General features: G+C 35.9%; 1 protein-coding gene across 1 annotated transcript in view; it reads right to left on the reverse strand.

The window, feature by feature from the left end:
* Positions 1-8,604: 8,604 nt before the first annotated feature.
* LOC113235963 (von Willebrand factor A domain-containing protein 8-like) overlaps positions 8,605-21,464 on the reverse strand; it is a 69,027-nt gene continuing 56,167 nt past the window's right edge. Inside the window, exon 15 of the mRNA XM_026471886.1 lies at positions 8,605-8,796. Within this exon, the coding sequence (XP_026327671.1) occupies positions 8,605-8,796 (192 nt within the window). The remainder of the gene's footprint in view (positions 8,797-21,464) is intronic.

A 21,464-nucleotide genomic window follows, 5' to 3' on the forward strand; every position in this document is an offset into this window, starting at 1 on the left:
GAAAAATTCGTGAGGTCCGCTAGTTTGTTCCGCGGCTTAGTTGGTAATCGTTCGGCCACAGAGGCAGTTTAAAATAAGAACAGGATGAGAAAATTTGACACAGAATTAACGTTGATAAGCGCCCGATGGCGACTGACAGTGGGGGGTAACGCGTGTTATTAATCGGCTGAACACAAAGACACGACAACTCACACATAGAAAAATTCGTGAGGTCCGCTGGTTCGTCTCACGGTTTAGTTGGTACAGCGTCTCGCACGGTATGCTAGAAGACGTCGGTTCGAATCCAGCCGGATCGAAGGAATTTTTTTTCTGTGTTCGACCTTCCTATTAATAATTATAAAACCCTATAGTTATTCAATTCACATTTATCCCAAAACACAAAAATTGTCCAGCCGATTAATGACACGCATCACCGGCCACTGCTCTGTCAGTCGCTGAGTCGCTGGGAGAAATATTTGTGAGGCCTACATTTACTTCTCTCGTGTGTTTGAGTGTAATTTGTGGTTGTCTATGTGTGTGTCCATGGCACCCGCGACACAGGGTTTCCCTAGTGCGGGGTACTATGTTGAGTACGAGTCTGTGCGTTATTTTACTCATATTAATTTTAAGCGCGCAGGTAGCGGGACCCAAAGGGCGGCCCCCATGCCTCGCTTCCTAAAATATAGTTTCGCATTCAAATATCTGGCGCAATAGTACCGTGGTTGCGTTAGTTTTGAAGCACGCGAGGTGGACGCGGAGAAAGTTTTTTAGAAATAAAATATATTCTCTTACTGTAAAATAAGCTCATACTTCCCTAGCGTATTTTATTTACCATGAAACCCCGAAGAAAAAAAAATCATTGAAAAATGTGTTATAACAATCGAATGAAACTGATTTTACGCGTGTATCGACTGATTCTAGGCTAGACTTGGGATTTATAGACGATTGCATCGATGCAATCGCGCGTTTGTGTCGATGGAATCGCGCGTTTGCATCGCCGAAGTCGCGCATTTGCATCGGTGCAATCGCCTATAAATCGTAAATGTAGCGATGCAATGCCGAAAGTCGTCGTGTGTAACCACCCTTCTCAATGTTTTTTTGTCCATATAATAAATAAATAAACTTGTTATCGACATAGGTACACCTAAAATTACAATAAATATATATATTCACATAAAAGGAAAAACTCAAATAAAGAGTCGGGTAAAGTTGAATAACAAAATCTCGCCGTTTTCTACCAGATGCTTGCATTCACTATGACTGAACTCATACATTATGTACCAAGGATTGCTTTACGAAGGTACCACTTTCTTTCGTTAAAAAGTATAAAAAAGAATCCTCTGGGCTTGAGAATGTGCTTCAAAACGTACGTGCGTGTAAATAAAATAGTGTTGCGAACTGTCAATAAAATCGCGTGTAAATAAAAAAGGTGTCAAAATTATTATATTTTGGAAAAGTACTTATTTGTTAAAAGTTTAAAAAGTAAACAAAAGTATTTATGTATTATTATCGCAATTAAATCATATATAGTATGAAACACACATTTTGAAGCGATTTTCATGAGTTCGACTCAAGAGCATAATATAAACCGATCTGTGGATCGATTAAGAGGCATATGATTCATTTCGATAAACAAAAATCGGTTCAAAGCACAACATCATGCATCCCAACACCAGCCCAATAACATGACTACACATGATAGTCGCGACACGCGCGTATCTAAATTATCTAAATTAGATCTGATTGAGACAGCCAATAGCGCTCGCTTATTTCAATTATATCGCGCGCGTCGCGATTATCATGCGTAGCCATGCTACAGGGGTAAGTTAATGACTGGTTCGTCGCATTACTTGGCTTCATAAAAAAACTACAGCCTGGCGAATACGCCGCAAATGCGCCTGTTTGCAAAAAGTTCGGATGCGAATGAAACTTGATATTATCTTTTAATTTACTTGAGTATTACTTATCGTCGCCTTACTTTCTCAAACTCGTATCTCAAAGCACAAAGTTACTGAAATGCAAAATAAGGATTGTATATACAAATTTTTGCTAGTTGATTTCGCATCACATTTCCTTCATATTCACACACTTACTTTAACCTATTCTTAAACTTAGAATAATAACGCATAGAATGATAGATTCATATCAAACGAACTGTCACAAGTGAGGCAAAAATCAAATTCATGTAGGCTAGTTTTAGTAGTAGGTTAATTTTCGGTTTTAGTGAATATTTATATAAAAATACAAGTTGAAACGCGTTACTTCCTTGTGAAATGTGATGTTAGTATCCATTTTATGTTTGTCTGACGTATTTTTACACTCATTTACTGCACATTTCGTCATTTTTAGCTAAAATTCTTGAGCTGTTCGTGGTGCAAGTTGACCTTGAGCAATGACGGCCCGCCCGCTCGTGTAGGCCCATTGGGAACGCTTCAATTTGCCTCACTTAGCGTGTGCGGACTTGGTTTCTATGCGTTATTATTCTAAGTTCTTAAAGTAATGCATCCAGATTAACACACCAAGAAATTTTAAATAAATAGAAAGTTTTGCCATCTTTTTGTATAATATCTAGTGACGGGACGAACAAGTCGTGCGCCTGATGGTAAGCTACACGCCTGTCCATAACAGTTGCAGTGCCTATTTATTATTATATCTATATATATATATATATATATATATATATATATATATATATTTATTATTGTTTCTCCCGTCACTTGATGTTATAAAAAAAAGACTAAAGAGAGGAAGATGCGTAATAGAAAAAATAAAAAATATTAATTAATATTAAAAGTAATATTAGACGCGTCAGGACAATTGCTAAAAGAAAATGTTATTGTTTTTCCAGGCACATTAATAATAGTAGTCTGCTCAACTTCTGATGACATCATCGTTTGAATATGTATCCTATTACTGTATTTTCGTTATCGCTCTTCTCACTAGCACTCATTTCCGCGATGTAAATATAAAAAGATGAAAAAACAAAAGGTTACCAAAACACTTTAAATGTTTTCACCATTTTCATTTATTTTTTTTAAGTACTGGTAGGTATTTTTAATTCTCGCAATTATGAACACTAGGCTGTATAAGTGTTTCTTTTGCCTGTTTACTTAGTTCACTAATAGTAGGTACATTTTAAAGTTTAGAAAAGTGGACGGGGATTTTCATACTTACTTGGCCGGGAGAAAGTCGCATAGTCCATATATGACAAACTTTCCGTGTTCGTTTTTTGAAAGTAACGCAAAAATTTCACCGAGCATATTTCAGAAAATTTTATTTTTTGTATATGTATAAAGTATATAATTCAGGTCATCTATGATTGTTTTAACCCCTAATGAAAAAAGAGAAATGTTGAAAACATGACGTCATTGTCTGTCTGTCTGTATGAGTCTGTTTGTGGCGTCGCGACGAGTCGTATTTCCAGAATAGATGAACAGAATTTACTGTATTTTCTTTTTCTATTTGCAAGCTGCGTAATTCGAGATGGCTCTTAGTAATCTTTTCTGTAAATTAAGGCAACAGTTCTCAAGGTTTCAATTCCGTTAAAAGATATCTTAGATATCTCACTATTGCAGGTCGAAACTTATATTTTGCTCTCAATCAATTAGTTTATTAGTAACCTTCGTAATGAGAATCTAATAACACACACACACACTCATAGCTCCGCGCTAGGGACACATAGACAACCACAAATTACACCCAAACTCACGAGAGAAATAAATATGTCATACAAATATTTCTCCCGGCCCTGGAATCGAAACCGAGACCTTTGCGTGGCAAACTTTTTTTTTATTATTTGTGTGAATAATTCGTGCTTTAATTTAATGTATTTTTATAAGCTTTTTTATTTGTTTGTGTTTTTGTTTCGTAATTATTTATTTAAATTTTACGTTGAAGGTTTTGTTTTCTTTTTTTTTCTTTTGCGATGTCATTGTGATAAACAAATAAATGTATTTTCTTTCTTTTTCTTTCTTTCTAGATTAGCACGGTAAGAGTTTAGTGCAACCGCAGACGCAGTTAAATCTAACTATGATCAGGGGCCTGAAAGCACGAAATCTGTAGTTACGGCCGTTTTCCCACCATGACCTATGGAACTACCTACTCTCAAAGTCAACGTCAACGAAAAGACGAACCCGTGGGAAACTGTTAAATTGCGTTGTCATACATGCTTAATTCTAGCCCCGATCGAAAGTCATGTCGGTAGGTCATCCATAGTCGGAAAACGGCCGTAACTCCAGATTTCGTGCTTCGAGAGTAGGGCCCCAGCACAGAAATGCCTGGATCACGCACACAATAACAGTTAGAAACGTGAATTTTTCACTATAATCATTGACTTACAAATAAATGGACGACGGGTCTAATACAAAAACCACGAAAAAAATGTCCCAAGTCAACCTATTTAAACGTAGTGACATGTAAAGGAATTTGAAAAAGCTAAAACGGTGAATTTAAATTGTAATGTCATCGCAGTACTGTCTAATTTTGCTTGCTTCGCTGTCAGTCGAACAAACGAAGAGTAAAGCGTGAATGACGCTCTGTATACGATTTTAATGCCCTATAAGTTCGGACACTTTTTAGCACGGACCCGACGTCCATATAATTGTAAGTCAATGACTATAATTATTAATCTGTGACGCTTCTTAGGGTCACACATTGTCTCTAACGATTTTGGTATTGTAGCGTCTCATGTCCACTTGACCTAAACTTGAGTACGTCTTAAGCCAATGCTTAAATTGACAAGACTCTCTAATGTGTCTTTTGCATTGCAAGCATTGGTTTAATTATTTTTTTATTATACCCAAACTCACGGGAGAAATAAATGTAATCCATACATATTTCTCCCGACCCGGAAATCGAATCAGGGACCTCTGCATGGCAGTCCGACATGGTAACCGTTCGGCCACGGAGGCCGTTGCAAATCGTACTTAAGTTTAATGCAAGTGGAAACTAAAAAAAAATAAAGATATTTACCCTTAAAAACTGTAAATAATTCCTCAGCGCTGTGATTCAGCTAGCTATAATTTTATTTGGTATATTAAAATGACAAAAGTTTCTGAAACCGCAATAAAATGAGAATAAATGGAAAGGCAATTCTCAGCAGGTTATTAAAATGACTCATTTAACTTTTTGTGTTATCATTTCGTGCCCTGACACCGTCTGAGTTACGCAATCAGAAATATAGAGCCGCTTTGACATAAATGAAGCACAATATTGAGCCTTCGTCCATCGCAAAACTAATTAGATTTGATTTCACTGGTTAAAAACCACTGTCTTGTTTCAGCATTCGCTATTTTTTTTATAATATCAAGTGACGGGACAAACAAGTTGTGCCCTACCGCCTATTCATAATAATTGCAGCGCCACTCAGAGCTTTAAATTGCAAAGATCTGTGGAGCACTGCGCCCGTCACCCTGGGACATAAGTAAACAAGTCCCTTGTGCCTATAATTTCACAGCACGCAGGACGCAGTATTGCTGCTTGGCGGCAGTAATAGGTAAGGTGGCAGTACTTCCATGGACAAACTCTTTCACAAGGAGCTCCACTACTTATCAGAGAGTAAGCGGTGCACGAAAGGAACCTCTCCGCATGACGATACCAATCTTTATCTGAACGTCTGGCGCACCCGTCAACAATCGGCGGATACCTTACGTCAAAATGGCAAATGCTTTCACCGCGATGCAAGCATTATAGTATATGCCATCTATAAGATAAGAAAAAGAGGAAAGTAAGTTCTTGTAGTGGACTGTAGAATGGGGCACGGGTACTAAGCAAGAGTAAAAGAAAGTACTTACAATTTATTTAAAATACGTAAATGTGCACGAGCTTTAAAGGAAAGTTAACCTGTCACACATTCTAAAGACACACGACCTTCCTAACAATTTTAGTACTGTAGCGTCCTGGAGTCACATGTGTCTCTAACGCGTAGCTGTGTTTTCATCTACCATTAAAAAAAAATAAAAAAAAGTACGCAAATCAAAATACAAAAAATAAAAACGCCAAAAAGTAAAAAGTGAACTGCAATTTAAAAATTCTATAAGATATAAAATTGATAATAAAATATATAAAATACAAAATATTTAAGCTTAACAAAATATTTGGCTAAAACGTTGTTGAAAACCAAATACAAAGATCCGACAACAAGCACATATAGTAGCAGAAGAGCTCCTTGTGAAGAGTTCGTCCAGTTAAGTAATGCCACCTTACCTATTCTGCCGCCAGCATTACTGTGTTCCATTTTTGAAGGGTAAGGGTGCTGGTGAAATTACAGGCACATGGGACTTGTCAACTTATGTCCCAGGGTGACGAACGTAGTGACAGAGCCCCTCAGATCTTTGCTTTCTTTATTAATAATTATAACAAACTAGTGGAGTAATTTCACAAAAAATAATTGAATATCAATTCAATATAAATTTAAATACTAAGTATAATTATGCGTAAACATAGTTGTACACTGTTTCTTAAGGTGTACAAAACAAAGTACTATGTATACACAATGTAATATTATACTTTCTTTATAATTTAGTGGTTTAATTCATTTTATTGTTGGTATGGCATATACGTAGTCATCTTTCTACTCTAGTATTTCTGTCACAATATTTCAGCGGGTTATTTTAGAGACGAAAACGACCACTTTATCAGCTATTCCATTTAAATGTTGTTTAAGTAGGTACAGTATTTAGAACGGAATTGTTGATGGATTTTTTTTTTATTTTGTCCCCTCCTTGTAGAAGTGTTTCGTTTTGGTATTTAGAATGACCCCTTGAAATATTGTAAAATAAAAAATACAATCTCTATTAAAGTACTCCAAAATCACAACGAATTGTTTCTATGCATGAGATTCAGCTGCATGCATGATAAATGTAGCCGCATAATGTAGACACAGTGAAACTTATTTACACAATGTTGTGCATTGTAATTTTTCGGAAAAGCGGAGACAGCGCGAATGTTTTATTGTAAATTCGCAGCGTTAAAATTGAGTTTTATGTACAGCGTCTCAGGTGACGTGTTGCCACGTTATTGACGTCGCGACAGATATTTTATGGAAATGTACAGAGTAGTATTAGAACACAGCGATATTAATGCAGCATCACGATCTAAGAATCGTGACGCGGCGTGTCTGATAAGGTGAACTGTATAATAAATATTATTTGCATGGTATGTAACGCATTTACATTAACAACCTGTATAGCTAAAGCGTGCCTCAGCGTCATTGACTTACAATTATATGGACGTCGGGTCCGCGCTAAAAAGTGTCCGCACTTGTAAGGCGCTAAAATCGTATACAGAGCGCCAAACTCCGCTTTAGTCTTCATTTGTTCGACTGACAGCGCGATACTGCGATGACATTACAATTTAAATTTCAAATAGGTTGACTTGGGACATTTTTTTCGTGGTTTTTGTATTAGACCCGTCGTCCATTTATTTGTAAGTCAATGCTCAGCGTAATTAATTTTAAAGTATCGGTAGAAGTAAACATCTTTTGAACTTATTATTATAAGTCACATATACCTACTCATAATGTTAACCAAAGGAGCAGTAGATCTCCTTGTGAAAGAGCTCGTCCAGGGTAATACTCCCACCTTGCCTACTTCTAGGACTTGTCAACTTATGTACGTCTCAAGGTAATCGCAAATAATAAAATTTACGATTCAAAGCTCTGAGTGGTACTGCAACTGCTATGAACAGGCGTGTCGCTTAACACCAGGTACACGACTTGTTCGTTTGGTCAGTAGGTATCATAAAAAAAATTAACATTTTGTTTAAAAATATTTACCTCATGGTAGAATCTATATTCGTGCGTACATTTCTCAATTTATTATGGTTAATTTTTAACAAAGGGAACAGGCGATATTAAAATTACGGAATCTTATTAGCTATTCAAAAACACACCCTCCTGGATTGTCCCTTTGAAGTAAAAAGCAAGCTATTAGAAGTCACTAGGGTGCAAATGGGCGTGGTGACATCACAGCATTGCGTATTAATAACTCACTTTTAATTAATATTTTTTTGCATAATGACTTCTGTCGTTTGTATTTCTTTCACCAAGTCCTTCTAACTTCACGCAATTAGTGTGTAAATTACGAGACTAGACACATTTATGGTTAAACGATGACTCAAGTTTTCATATAAAGTGTAACTGAATTTAGGGACTTCGAATGCTTATTACAAAGTTAATTATTTAGAGAGTTTTTGCCGCAGAATGGCTGTTTATTGATGGTTTGTTTTTTTTATTTAATTTTGCAAATTGCTTTGGCCTTGGTGATAAAAGCTATTGGTTGTTAAGTTTTATGTGTTCTAGGTAATTATTGTCGTGTTTTAATAGAGGCCTTAAGGTCAAATTACTGGTAGTGCCTGTAATGAAATTTGTACGTATATTTACATGTGTAACAAACCTATTTGATCATAATAATTTTAATTTTGTTTGTAAGAATAGTTCCAAAGTTTACCGCTAGATGGCATTGGCATAGAAAACATGATTTCTGAATCGCGGCGTTAAGATTTTTTCCTGGAATGGTGACTACTTTAACACAATTTTGTTTATGTTGAGAACACTCAGGAAGGCAATCGAGAAGTTGAGTCCCTTCTTGGGAATTACTGCCCGGACTTTCTGATATCGAAGTACGCTCATATAGAGTGAAACTCATCGTTTCGGAACGATTTCCAGGAGTCGAGGCCCTTGTTAGAAAAACTGCCCGGATCTTCCGCATATAATGTGTAATTGTTATTGACGGCAATAAACCTTTTTCTACCAACTTTCTTGGAGTTTTGACTTGGCTGGAGCTGCGTGACGTCACCCCACGGTAGAGAACCCTTCTCCTGTACACATGGCAATTTACAAAGAATATAGTGTAAATGTAAAACCCAAAACGTTGGTTTGTTTGAAAAAAACAAATATACGCGATTGAAATCCGGAAAAATGGTTTCATTTCCCAGTATAAATATACTTAATATAATTAACTTTTTTTTTTATTAAGCTAATGACTTTTTGGTTCTTCTAAATAAATAAATAAATGAGAATTAGTAAAATAAAATAAAAATAATAGTATAAAAATAAAATAAAATTTTCCACCTTCAAGTAGTTGATTTTCTGTTCTTGTATTTAAAACAAAAGAACATCAACTATTTATAGGTGACAATTTTTATCGAAAGCCATGCTCTGAGATATCGTGGCAAGAGGTGGTTTATAGCCCCCCCGTTCTAAGGGTTCCACCTCAACAAGAACAAAGCTACAGGACTGGCTAAGGTTGGCGTACTTGAGCCGGGTTTAAATGGAATAAGTACCTACGTGACGAACCAGTGAAGCCTTCTTACAAGACTTTTTTGGTAAAAGTTTTACAGTTGCTGGAAAGTCGTATCTAAGTAGTAACTTCGAAAGAACTTACCGTATACGATATGGTTAGAGTTTTAAAAAGCTTACCCAACTCTTCTTAGGGACATATCGTCCGTGAACTGGCAACCGGTAAGTACTATCTAAATTTTACAAAAATTTCACTTTTTAATACCATTTTATACTATTTCAAACTCCGCAGCATTGCAAGAAATTCCATTGTTTTTAACAATATGTGTAATAAAAATATTTAAAAACTACGTATTTTTCATTGACTTACAAATAAATGGACGACGGGTCTAATACAAAAACCACGAAAAAAATGTCCCAAGTCAACCTATTCGAAATTTAAATTGTTATGTCATCGCAGTATCGCGCTGTCCGTAGAACAAATGAAGACTAAAGCGGAGTGTCGCGCTCTGTATACGATTTTAGCGCCTTACAAGTGCGGACACTTTTTAGCGCGGACCCGACGTCCATATAATTGTAAGTCAATGGTATTTTTATTTAGTAAACCAGATGCTACATAACTGACGCAAACAAGTTTTTTATTCATCCTGTAAAGTTGTCAGAATTGACATAGTATCCGTTGCCAGTTCACACACACTCAACTTAAATAACGCACACACTCAACATAGCCCCGCACTAGGGAAACCCTGTGTCACGGGTGCCATGGACACACATAGACAACCACAAATTACACCCAAACTCACGAGAGAAATAATTGTAGGCCATACAACAATTTCTCCCGGCCCGGGAATCGAACCTGGGACCTCTGCGTGGCAGTCCGGTATGGTAACCGTTCGGTCACGGAGGCAGTTAAACACACACAGTCGATAGTCGGGGCGTATGTCTTTCCATTTGCCATATGGAAAGACAGTAATGAAACGTAAATTGAGTTGACGATGATGCTTATCTATTACGCTTATTTTTTTCATGTGAAGCTGTATTTAGTATTTCATTAGCGATTAATCGTCGGTATTTAGAAAAACTTACTTTAGTTTATAAAATACTGTTAAGTTTAAGATTATGAATTAATAATGTAACAAGTTATCATAAATAAAAAAAAATAAAATAAATAAATTTGTGTAGAAAATGATAAATAGTAGAAAATAATATATATCGCACTGTCATCGGAGAGAGTAATTCGTTTTTCGTCGATTCTGAGAAAATGCACTTTTTGAGTTAATACACTATTGTATTAATAGTGCGATATGTAAGTATACTATATCGCTATTTATTATTTGACAAAATATAATGTAAATTTTTTTATATCTATGCAATTCAAATTTTGCAATTAGCACACTACGTATAACGCTCTGATTAGCTTTCCTATATCTCAATGGTTGTTTGAAAGAGATCGCTCTTAGCGATGACGCCGCGTTCGCCCATATTTGTTTTAAGCTGTCTATGTATTGTTTTTGTTCTTGTGTGTGCTAAAGCGTTTATTTATCTATCTAGACTATTAGAGTATTAGCTCTCCATTGTTTTATTCTTTTTTATCGTATCAAGTGACGAGATATACAAATCGTGCGCCTGGTGGTAAGCGACACGCCTGTCCATAACAGTTGAAGTGCCACTGGCCCGTCACCCGGAGACATAAGTTGGCAAATCTCGTGTGTCTCTAATATCACCAGCACCCTTACCCTTCCAAACCGGAACGCAGTAAAGCTCACATTACTGCTCGGCGGCAGAAATAGGTAAGGTGGCAGTACTTCCCAGGACAAACTCTTTCACAAGAAACTCTACTGCTTGGATTATGGAGGCAGAATTTGTGAGAAATTCTTCACTGTGATATACTAAAAATAAATGCACTGAGAACTTAACTATCTTATAGAAGACTCGCACAATGACATGCCATCGATCAACTGGTCACTATCATGAAATAAAACTACAAGTAGACACAAACTGTTCCCAGAGGACAGCCAGTGAATGGGAGCTTTATTTAAAGCTGTTAATACAAAATAACGGAAAGAACATTGAATGGTTTGCACAACAAAAACATCTAGTATTTATATATACGTTTCTGTACATAAAGGTATGTATAGTATATTATTGTTTAGAAAAAAAAAATTACAAACAAAAAATAACAACAAAACTAAAAGAGTCGAAATAAAAGATTTTTATACAAAAAAAAGTTATAATATATGTATAAGTAATAAATATTAGACAACACCATAAACGTTCCTCTTATCCTAAAGTAAGTAACTAAAGCATTTGTGTTGTGGAAATCGGAAACAACGACAGTACCACAAACACCCGGACCCGAGACTGTATATAAAAGTTACTTTCTACATTAACCCGGCTCGAAACCAAACCCGGGGCCTCAGAGATGGCGACACCATGAAAAGCGGTGTGCAAGCCATTCAACCACGAAAGTCGTCGTAATATTTGTAAAAAAAATTAACAAGACTCGTTTTTTGCTTTGTTTTTAAACGACTTAAAAAAGAAGGAGTTCTCAATTCGAAATTTTCTTTGTATGTATGTTAATCGAGTACTCTTCTTAAGGCATTTATGAACCGATTTTGCTGATTCTTTTTTGTTGGAAAGAGGGTACCTCAGTATTAATCCCATTTAAATTTGAAGAAAATATTCCACCTCAAAGGTGGCAAACTAGGGGATGAAGCTTTCCGGTACCAATTTCAATAAAACATGACAAGTTTTTAATAAAAAAATTATAATTATTTTAATAAAACTGTTTTGCGAAATTTATAAAGCAAATACGAAAATAAGTCACTAATCACCCTACTACTATTATACTATCTGCCAATCCTGAAGAGACAGGAATTAAAACCAAGAACGGTCTTGCGGAATGATTGCACTAAAGGTGTAATAGCGTACCTCAGTACCATCTAGAAGGGAATTCTGAAGTTAAATTTAGCGAGCAAATGTAGACAAATTGCGAACATTAAACATTAAATGGAATAAGTTCCCTCGCTTATTACAAGCGATAGTATTTTAAATGCAAAAGCCTATCAGCGCATGACCGCATCTTTCTGACTATCCGTACTCGTTCAAGCCTCAACATGTGGTTCGCGACAAACCGGACTAAAGTAATAATATATACTTCCGGACACATAATTCGAGCCACCTCGCATTTTTGTCTTAAAAGGGCTAGAATACAAAAGTAGTGTTATCGTCGAAAAAAAAGTTTTTCCCCTGTTTTGCAAATCCAAATTTCCAACAAGGATTTATGGAAAAGACGTTTAGTATGCTAGTTTCAAAATTGCTTAATAGTTTTTGATCAACCGAACATTGTTTAAGTTTAGGGCATTTAATACCGAAAAGGCGAGGTGGCTCGAATTATGTGTCCGGGAGTGTAGTATAATATACTTATATAGTTCAGCGTGTCATTGTCACACATCGCTCGGAGCGTAAGCGCATTTGCGCATTGCATCCGCCTTGTATTCGTTGAGAATCCGGGACTATACAAATAAAAAAAATCAGACCCACTTCGGATGTCTCTTGTGCACTAAGTTCGATACGAATATCGCTTGTACACCTAAAATAGAAGCAGTAGAGCTCCTTGTGAAAGGGTTCGTTTAGGTTCGTCAAAGTTCTGCCACCGTACCTATTTTTGCCGCCAAACAGTAATGTAAACATTGCCGTGCTCCGTTTTTGAAGGGCAAGGGTGCTGGTGAAATTACAGGCACATGAGACTTGTCAACTTATGTCTCAGTGTGAGGGGCACAGTGGCAGTGCCGCTCAGATCTTTTGCGATTTAAAGCTCTGAGTGGCACTGCAACTATTATGAATAAGCGTGTAGCTTACCATCAAACGGACGGATTGTTCGTCCCGTTACTTAATATTATAAAAAAAATAATCCCTGTGAAGTTTCGGATTCGGAAATGATAGGAATCGGACGCAGTGCACAAACGCTCTAAGGTTATCACATTACTATTATAGTTGTACCAACAGGTTCTAAACAAAATTTGAATAACTTAAGGTATTCATCACAGTACTCTCGTGTTATATTGAAATAACCTTCCTCAAAACCAGTACTTATATATTGATAGTTTCATATAGGTATAGTGGATTGGTATCTCGATCATGGGAGTATGTTTGTGAAATAAAAATGAAATTATGAACAATTCTGAATTCGAGGCATTCATTTTTTAACGATTTCACAAAAGGAGGAGGTTCTCAATTCGACTGTATGTTCTTTTTTTTTGTATGTATGTTACGCGATAACTCCGGTATTTGTGAACTGATTTTCATGATTCTTTTTTTGGTAGAAAGGGGGTACTTCCATAGCGGTCCCATTTCATTTTGAAGAAAATTATTCACCTCTAAGGGTGGCTGTTCACGCATGAAGATTCATTTTTATAAATAGCGCCTAAACTTTAATTTAGGAGCAATTATTTGAATGGTTGAAATGAAATGAAATGAAATGTTTTATTTGCATTGGATAGGTTTTTTACAGGATGGTAGTTGTTACATTTGAGTAGGTACTGCTATTCAGCCATTATACAAAAGCATGCAAAATTTAGTCTTTTAGGTAGTCATTTACACTATAATAACCTTTTTTAATTAAATATTTATACAATTCAGATGTCATTCTTTTATATGTCAAGTTTTTTATTTCTATTGGCAACTTATTATAAATTCTCATGCACATATAATATGAACTTTTTAAGTACAGTGTAGTCTTAGGTATATTTTCAACGACAAGTCTATTTGGGTGTCTTTTCGCGCGTGGATTAACATCTATCGATTTTTTAAACAGTTGTGAATGCTCTTTAACAAATTTGCAAACTTCATATATATACATGGAAGGTAAGGTCAAAATATTTAAATCCTTAAACAGCGGCTTGCAAGATTCCCGTGGGCCAATGCCGCACATTGCTCGAATACACTTTTTTTGAGTTACAAAAGCTCGCTCTACATATGTTCCATTACCCCATATAATCAGTCCGTAACGTAGTACCGACGCAATGTAGCCGTGATAGGCAAACAAGCATATTCTTTTAGAGGCAACTCGTCTCAATCCACGAAGGACGTACACAAATCTGTTTATTTTGCTGCAGATGCTGTCAATATGATTGGTAAAGCTCAGTTTTTTATCTATTAGAATACCCAAAAATTTTACTGTCTCTAAACTTTGTATGATCTTTCCATCATATTTTATAGTAATATTCATTGGTGTACGTCTCTTAACAGCAAATTGGACATATTTAGTTTTATCCAAATTCACATGTAGATTGTTTCTATTTAACCAAACTATTGCAGATTTCAATGTGTCATTAATTTCGGCTTCATAATGATTGACGTCGTTATTATTTGAGTTGATGACTATTGCAATGTCATCTGCAAACATGACAATTTTGTGCTGAGTTATCAGACCATATATTACCAATATATTTCACCAATTCAAGACATATATTTTACCAATTCAAGGCGTTTTTCTCTCAATATACTTTGAGTAGTGAGAACCGATTTTTATTATCTCCAGGCTCTGTATAGTGGCGAAGTAGGGGATATTTCAATAAAACTTAGCAAATAAACGTAATTCCACATACTTTTGAGGTCGGTTTTTTTAGTACTCTGTACTGAGATTGACAGAATGAAGGGCGTGTGCGACCCGTGTGCCGTGCAACTTGAGTACACCGTGAGATTATGCGAATGTGCGTCCGTAGACGGCGCACAGCGGGCGCGCACACATATGAGCCGCGCTGCTACGTTTGTATGAAGTTATACTAGTAGTCGTTTAACTCCATAAATGTACATTAGGGAAGCAAGCTATACGCATTTTCGTCCTTTAAAACAACTAAGAGAGTTGTTTTTCTTTATTAACCTATTATGTCCCACTGCTGTACAAAGGTCTCCCCCAAAATCCTCCATTGCTCCCTGTCTCCCCCACCACCCAACAAATCCATCAAAATCGTCCCGCCAACGCCTTCTCAGCCGTCCCCGCGTCTCTTTCCATTCTCGGGCACCTAAGGAGTGACGACGTTCGTCTACTTCTCGGATTGCATCCAGCTAACGTGGGCCGCCCAATCCGATTTGAGCCTGGCTGTTTTGCTCCCCACATCAGCAATGCCAGTCATCGAACGCTGTATGGTATTGCGTACTCGGTCAATACGTTTAAAGTCCAGAACGCTGCGTTCCATCACGATTACTTTTTCTATATAAGGTAGAAACGTCAATTTAGTGTCTACGCTTAGGCAATTTAATTACACCAACAGTGTAACGTCTTCATCATTATCCTCCCCTATCGCATTATTTACGGTCGGCGCAATATGTCTTCGTCTTAAAGCAACCTTTCGTCCTCTCGTAAACATCCTCTATTTGCCCCCCAAAGTACTCACTAAATTATAAACATAGTGCACAATATAAGTTTCCGGAACTGGCCACTTACATAAACAATATTTTAAAAGTAATTACAACATTTGAAAATGGAACTTTTTGGCTGTAGAATACAGTTTGTTTCATCTGACTGTCACTTGTTTTTAGATTGTGGGGTCATTTTAGAAATTGGTTGTCTACATCACCATGGATGTAACTCGTGAAAATTTTCGTAGCATGATTTACTACGATTTTAAGTGTAAAAAAACAGCTCAGCGGAGCTTCGCTCGGCTTCAAACTGCTTTTGGCGTGTGAATTTGTGAGGAATTTTGTGATGGTCACCCGACCAGTGCTGTGAACAACAAAAACATCGATGCTGTGCACCGTATGATCAAAACAGACAGGTATGTGACATACCATGAGATTCGGGCATCTTTAGGGATAGGCAGGAGTCAAATACAATCAATACTGCTGTACCGTGAATAGTGATTGCTACACGACCATTTGTTTCCCAGAAGTTATTGACAAACTCCATCAAAATAACCGTAAATGCCGTATCATCTTGCACCACGATAATGCCAGTTTTCACATGGCCAGGCAGACAAATGAATTTTTAAAGGTGAACAACGTTGACCTTATGAGCCATTCCGGATACAGTCCCGACCTGGCCCCTTGTGACTTTTATTTATTTCCAAAAATTAAGAACCGTTAGTTACGCGGTCAACGATTTTCATCACCTGAAGAGGCTATCGAAGCGTATGAAATTATTGTCACGGAGTGGCATAAATATTTTCAGAATTGGTTCATTCGTATGAAAAAGTGCATTAACGCTAACGGAGAATATTTTGATAAACAATAAATGAATTTCCGACCATTTGTAGTATTTTTTTCTCATTCATTCCGGAAACTTATAGTACGCTCCACGTACATGTAATTCCTTCGTTAACCGTTCTACTAACATGTACAACATATTTTTTTTCTAATATTGACTGATTTAACACAAATCTTAATCAATTTAAAAAATGGCACTGAAAATTGTAAATGGCATTTAATAAACTTTATCATCGTTGGCTAACTCCGTCTTGATACTTAATTTAATGCTAAACTCGAAAAATTCAAGCAATATATATATTTATATAAATAATCAACACTTTCAATTGCCCTAATTGCTCATCACCGAGATATACATTTCTATGATACACTGAAGAACAGTAGAAAGAAAATGAAGTTTTACAAGGAAGTCAATGCTTTAATTATCCAAGTAATAACCTAAAATTGATGTATATAAGAGTGATGTTGTTGTAATTTTCTCACTGTATTTTTAATTCTCTTTTTTTTGTAACTCTAAAGCATTAAGAGTAAACTTACTTACGGAATACTGTAAGTACATAGAGTTTTGTAAAAAAATAAATAAATAAATTAGCAAAATGTGTTAATCAAATTTTATAACCCCTCTATTTAAGCGTAAAATTAGTGGCAAATGACACTTGTCAAGTTATGTCTCAGTGTGACGGGCGCAGTGGCAGTGCCCCTAAGATCTTCGTAATTTAGAGTTCTAAGTGGCACTGTAGTTGTAATGGATAGGCGTATCGCTATACAGAAAAAGTGTGCGACTTTTTTCGTTCATTGGATCTTTAAAACACTTTCGAGAGAAGTTTTCATTTTACAGAAGTAGCTTTATTACACCAAAGGTGTTGTTATCCTTTGATGTTGAAACTCAAGATCAATTTTAAATTCAAGATTTATTCGACACACAGTAAGTCTATATATAGGTAAATCAATTACAAAAAATTCACTTCCGTAAGGGTCTACCCTTTTTTCTATATAATGATTATTATATAGAAAAAAGGGTTAATTAACATTTATGGACCAACTGGGAGCTCCAAACTCGGGGGGCTATCTTGCCCAATGTATTAATATGAGTGTACAAAGCTGCAAGCATTTTGGGCCTATTTAATATAGCCCTAATAATATTATTTATTTGTTTATTTACTTGGGCACATCAACATGTAGTACAGTATTACATTTAATTAATTGCATATTATATTTTAAAAAGGTTCATAAATTAATATAGTAAATATAAAAGTATCTTTATTTAATCAAAATTAACATTATTACGATACATAAGGAGCAAAACAAAGAATTGCAATGATTTTTGTACTAAGATTATAAGTGTCCATAGATATACAAGACTAATGGCTACGCCGCAGCCGTAAATGTGTTAAAGTGCTACGAAACGCGGTAGTGTTGTACGCTCTCGTGAGACTTAAAATTTTGCGCAGCTCGTAGCACTTCCAACAGAATGACAAATGTCGTAATAAAATAGTATTTCACAAATTCCTTCGAAGTTTCCATTATCCTGCCCCTATTTCAATGACATCGTGCGACAATGTATGGTATAATAATAAATATGCCAGACAAATTCCCTGTACTATGAATATAGTAACAAGATTAACTTCTGGGGCACTAACTCAAAGCACCCAGGCAATTTTTCTATACAGAAAAATTGGCTTCCTAAATAATCGATTGATTGGGCACTGAAGACGGGACCTCTCCATCTAGCGCCGGTATTGCTAATCACAGAGAGTATTATAGGAGTGGCGGAAATGAAAATTTAGGAGGCAGCGTGACGGTTTTTATTTGAAAAATAATCATAAACTAAAGACAAAGCACCTCTTAAATAAGCAATCAAATTAATCCTTTCTCTAAACTAAACAGTGTTACCGTTTTACAATTATTATTACATGCACAGTTACTATATTCATCGTACAATATTTATTGTTAACAATATAATAATAATAAATAACGAAAACTAGTCGTCGCCGAAATTATTTACTAAGCTACGCCATCTAGGGGCAGGATATTTATATACTGTTTATGAGCCTGAGTAGGTGTGGGGTTAGTGTTGGTAGATGGTGCCACTAACACTACTCAGGCCGATGGTTTAGGCTGTGATTCCACCGGAGATGTACAAAGTAACGATGTGGCGTGTGAGGAAAAGATCCACCAATAGGATTACTTCATTGTCCTAGCCTCGCTTAGCGCAGCTCTGATGGAAAAAAACTAGCGGGTCTGGGTATTTGTACATATAAAAAAGAAAGAGATGTGTGCGAGAGATTGGAGCGAGGAATGTGTGCGCGGAATGTGCGCAAGGTTACCCCAACCGCGCACATCTGAAGAGTCCGTTACTTATCTTCGCACCGCTCAGAGATCCTCCGTTTTACAGGTTCGCTACGTATCCTGTCACCGTTTAACTACCTCGCGCAGCTTTAATGGAATCGCAGCCTTAAGATGACTGAATTAAATAACTTTAAAGTCGATTTCAAAACCTTTAGAACTACCTACGAACTCTTTTATTCTGTAATATTCTATTATGTAAACCAAAATGTACTCCAAGTTCAAATAAATAACATCATCATTTCCATGTCACAACAAACAATCGTTTAGGAACTTTACAACTTCTCTACTGGCGCTTTTCAACGTTCATATCCAGAACATTAAGTGAGCGTCTAGAAGACCCAAAGGTCCACAGCTACTTTGGTCAATATATTAGTATACAAACTCAAACTCAAATAATGGTTATTTCATATGACTCAAATTCAGATTCAGATTCATTTATTTCTCAAAAATAACATTACAGTATAAATTGCACTACATGTCAAAGTATAAGAAATTTTTTTGAGATCATCTGAAAAAAGGAAAACTATAAGAAAAATACACAATAATTAGAAAATTAACAATATTGTTGTCATTAAATTACATATCAAATATCATTCTCCATCAAGGATCGTCGTAAGTTGATAACAATTATACAACAGTATGTCAATGCGGTAAAAATTAGAATAAAAATAGAAAATACTCAATATCGTTACAATTTTAAGTCCATAAATTCATTTACAGAATATAAAGGATTTTTCAATAAAAGGTCTTTCAGCCGGCGCCTAACTGTTTCGTCAGACGGTTCAAGTCTGAGAGTAGCGGGTAAACGCTCATAGTAAGTAGGTCCGATGACACGCTGGTATTTTTCTGCAAGTGCCATGCATCGGGGGACTGTTCTCAAAAGACCGGTACAACGGAGTGGGATGCCAGAAACATTTACAGTACCAAATGAAGAAAGATTATTTCTAACGTACATTATAATTTCGTATATGTATAGTGAGTAGTGCGTCATTATGCGTTGCACTACAAAAGGATTTCTGCAGGAATGTCTGTGTTTTACCCCAACCAACACGCGTACGACACGTTTTTGCATTAGCATGACTCTATTGGCATCCGTGGAGTTACCCCATATGAGTGAACCGCACGACATCAACGAGTGGAAATGTGCAAAATAGACCTGTCTTAATGCAGAATCAGAAATGAGCAATTTCAGTTTTCGCAACGCAAAAACTGCAGCACTCAATCTACCTTATGTAAGCAAAATTTCATTTGAAAATATCGCATTGATTAAACTCTACATCTCATTTTTAACGCAGTTTCATCTAAGATGAATAAGCAAGAAATAAATAAACATTCGTATACTTTTATCATTAACAATATTTATTCCAAATATGACAAGATCAAGACGACCAGCAAGAGCTAAACCGGTCACTACCATGTATTTTTGTCATCCAAATATGCAGAAGCTGTTATTTGTACAGTTACCTTTAGTGTATAGTTTTAAACGTCGTATATGACAAATTTTCAATACTAACCGGAATCTTTATTATAGAAGCGTATACATTACCCCATAAATGTATTTATGACTTTGGAAAACGACTGTCAAGTACAGCTAGTTTATTTTTATTCCTCGTATTGTTGTTATTATCACTATTTTTCATAAAAAATATCATTATTTACATAAAATAAACAAACATTACAAAAGAAGGAACGCTAACTAGATCTTGATAATGACCCAACTTTATTCATTTAAGCTTAGTTTTTTATCTTTTATTGCATTTTTATACCTTCCTTGTCTATATAGTAATAGTGCTAATATCCAATCCAATATATTATAAATAACACTCATACATTTTCATTAGACATCTGTTGTTACATAACGTATCGTCTCGATCTTTCGGTGTATCGGTCATCTATCACGTGAGTAGTGGACCCATATATCACCGCGAGAAGTTTTCGCAAGCGATAACGTGTTATAACATACCAAGTTTTTGGGTTTTCGTGATTGTAACACATTGTAAATAAAACTATTTTTCTCAAACTTGCTCCGAAATATCTGCTTTACTTTCAAAAAACGAACACGGAAAGTTTGTCATTTGAGGACTATGCGACTTCTTTCCGGCCAAGTCCTGCAAAGTAATTATGAAAATCCATTACTGTCCACTTCTCTAAACTTTTGAATCTACATACCAATAATGAACTATGTAAATAGGCCAAAAAAAACTCATACAGCTAACTGCCAAGTGTTCATAACTGCGAGAATTAAAAAAAACCGACCTTTAAAAAAGGCGGTAAAATTAACTAAAATGCTTTGGTAGGTATTCTTTTGTTTTTTTATCTTTTTTCTTTATTCGTCGCGAAAATAAGTTGTAGTGAGAAGAGCGATAACGAAATTCAATAACGGATACACATTCAACCACTTCATCAAGAAAAAAGAAGACTACTTTTATGTCAAATATTACTTTGAATTTTAACTCGTACTCGTCCAGCAAAATCTTACTTCCCGACCTCTGCAATAATGTACTATTTGTTTTCAGATCTTTACAGGTCTCATGGGCACGGCTGACTGAGACGGTATAAATATCAATCAGTACGTCTAATATTAATGCAAATCGCCAATGGTTTTAATCTATGGACAAGAACATTCACAGCAACTACATTTTAGTGTTGAATTTTGTCAAAGAGTATCAGTGTCGCATTACGGTGCACAGAC

This window comes from Hyposmocoma kahamanoa, unplaced genomic scaffold, assembly GCF_003589595.1.
Source record: "Hyposmocoma kahamanoa isolate Upper Pololo Valley unplaced genomic scaffold, ASM358959v1 88, whole genome shotgun sequence".
Taxonomy (NCBI): Eukaryota; Metazoa; Arthropoda; class Insecta; order Lepidoptera; family Cosmopterigidae; genus Hyposmocoma; species Hyposmocoma kahamanoa.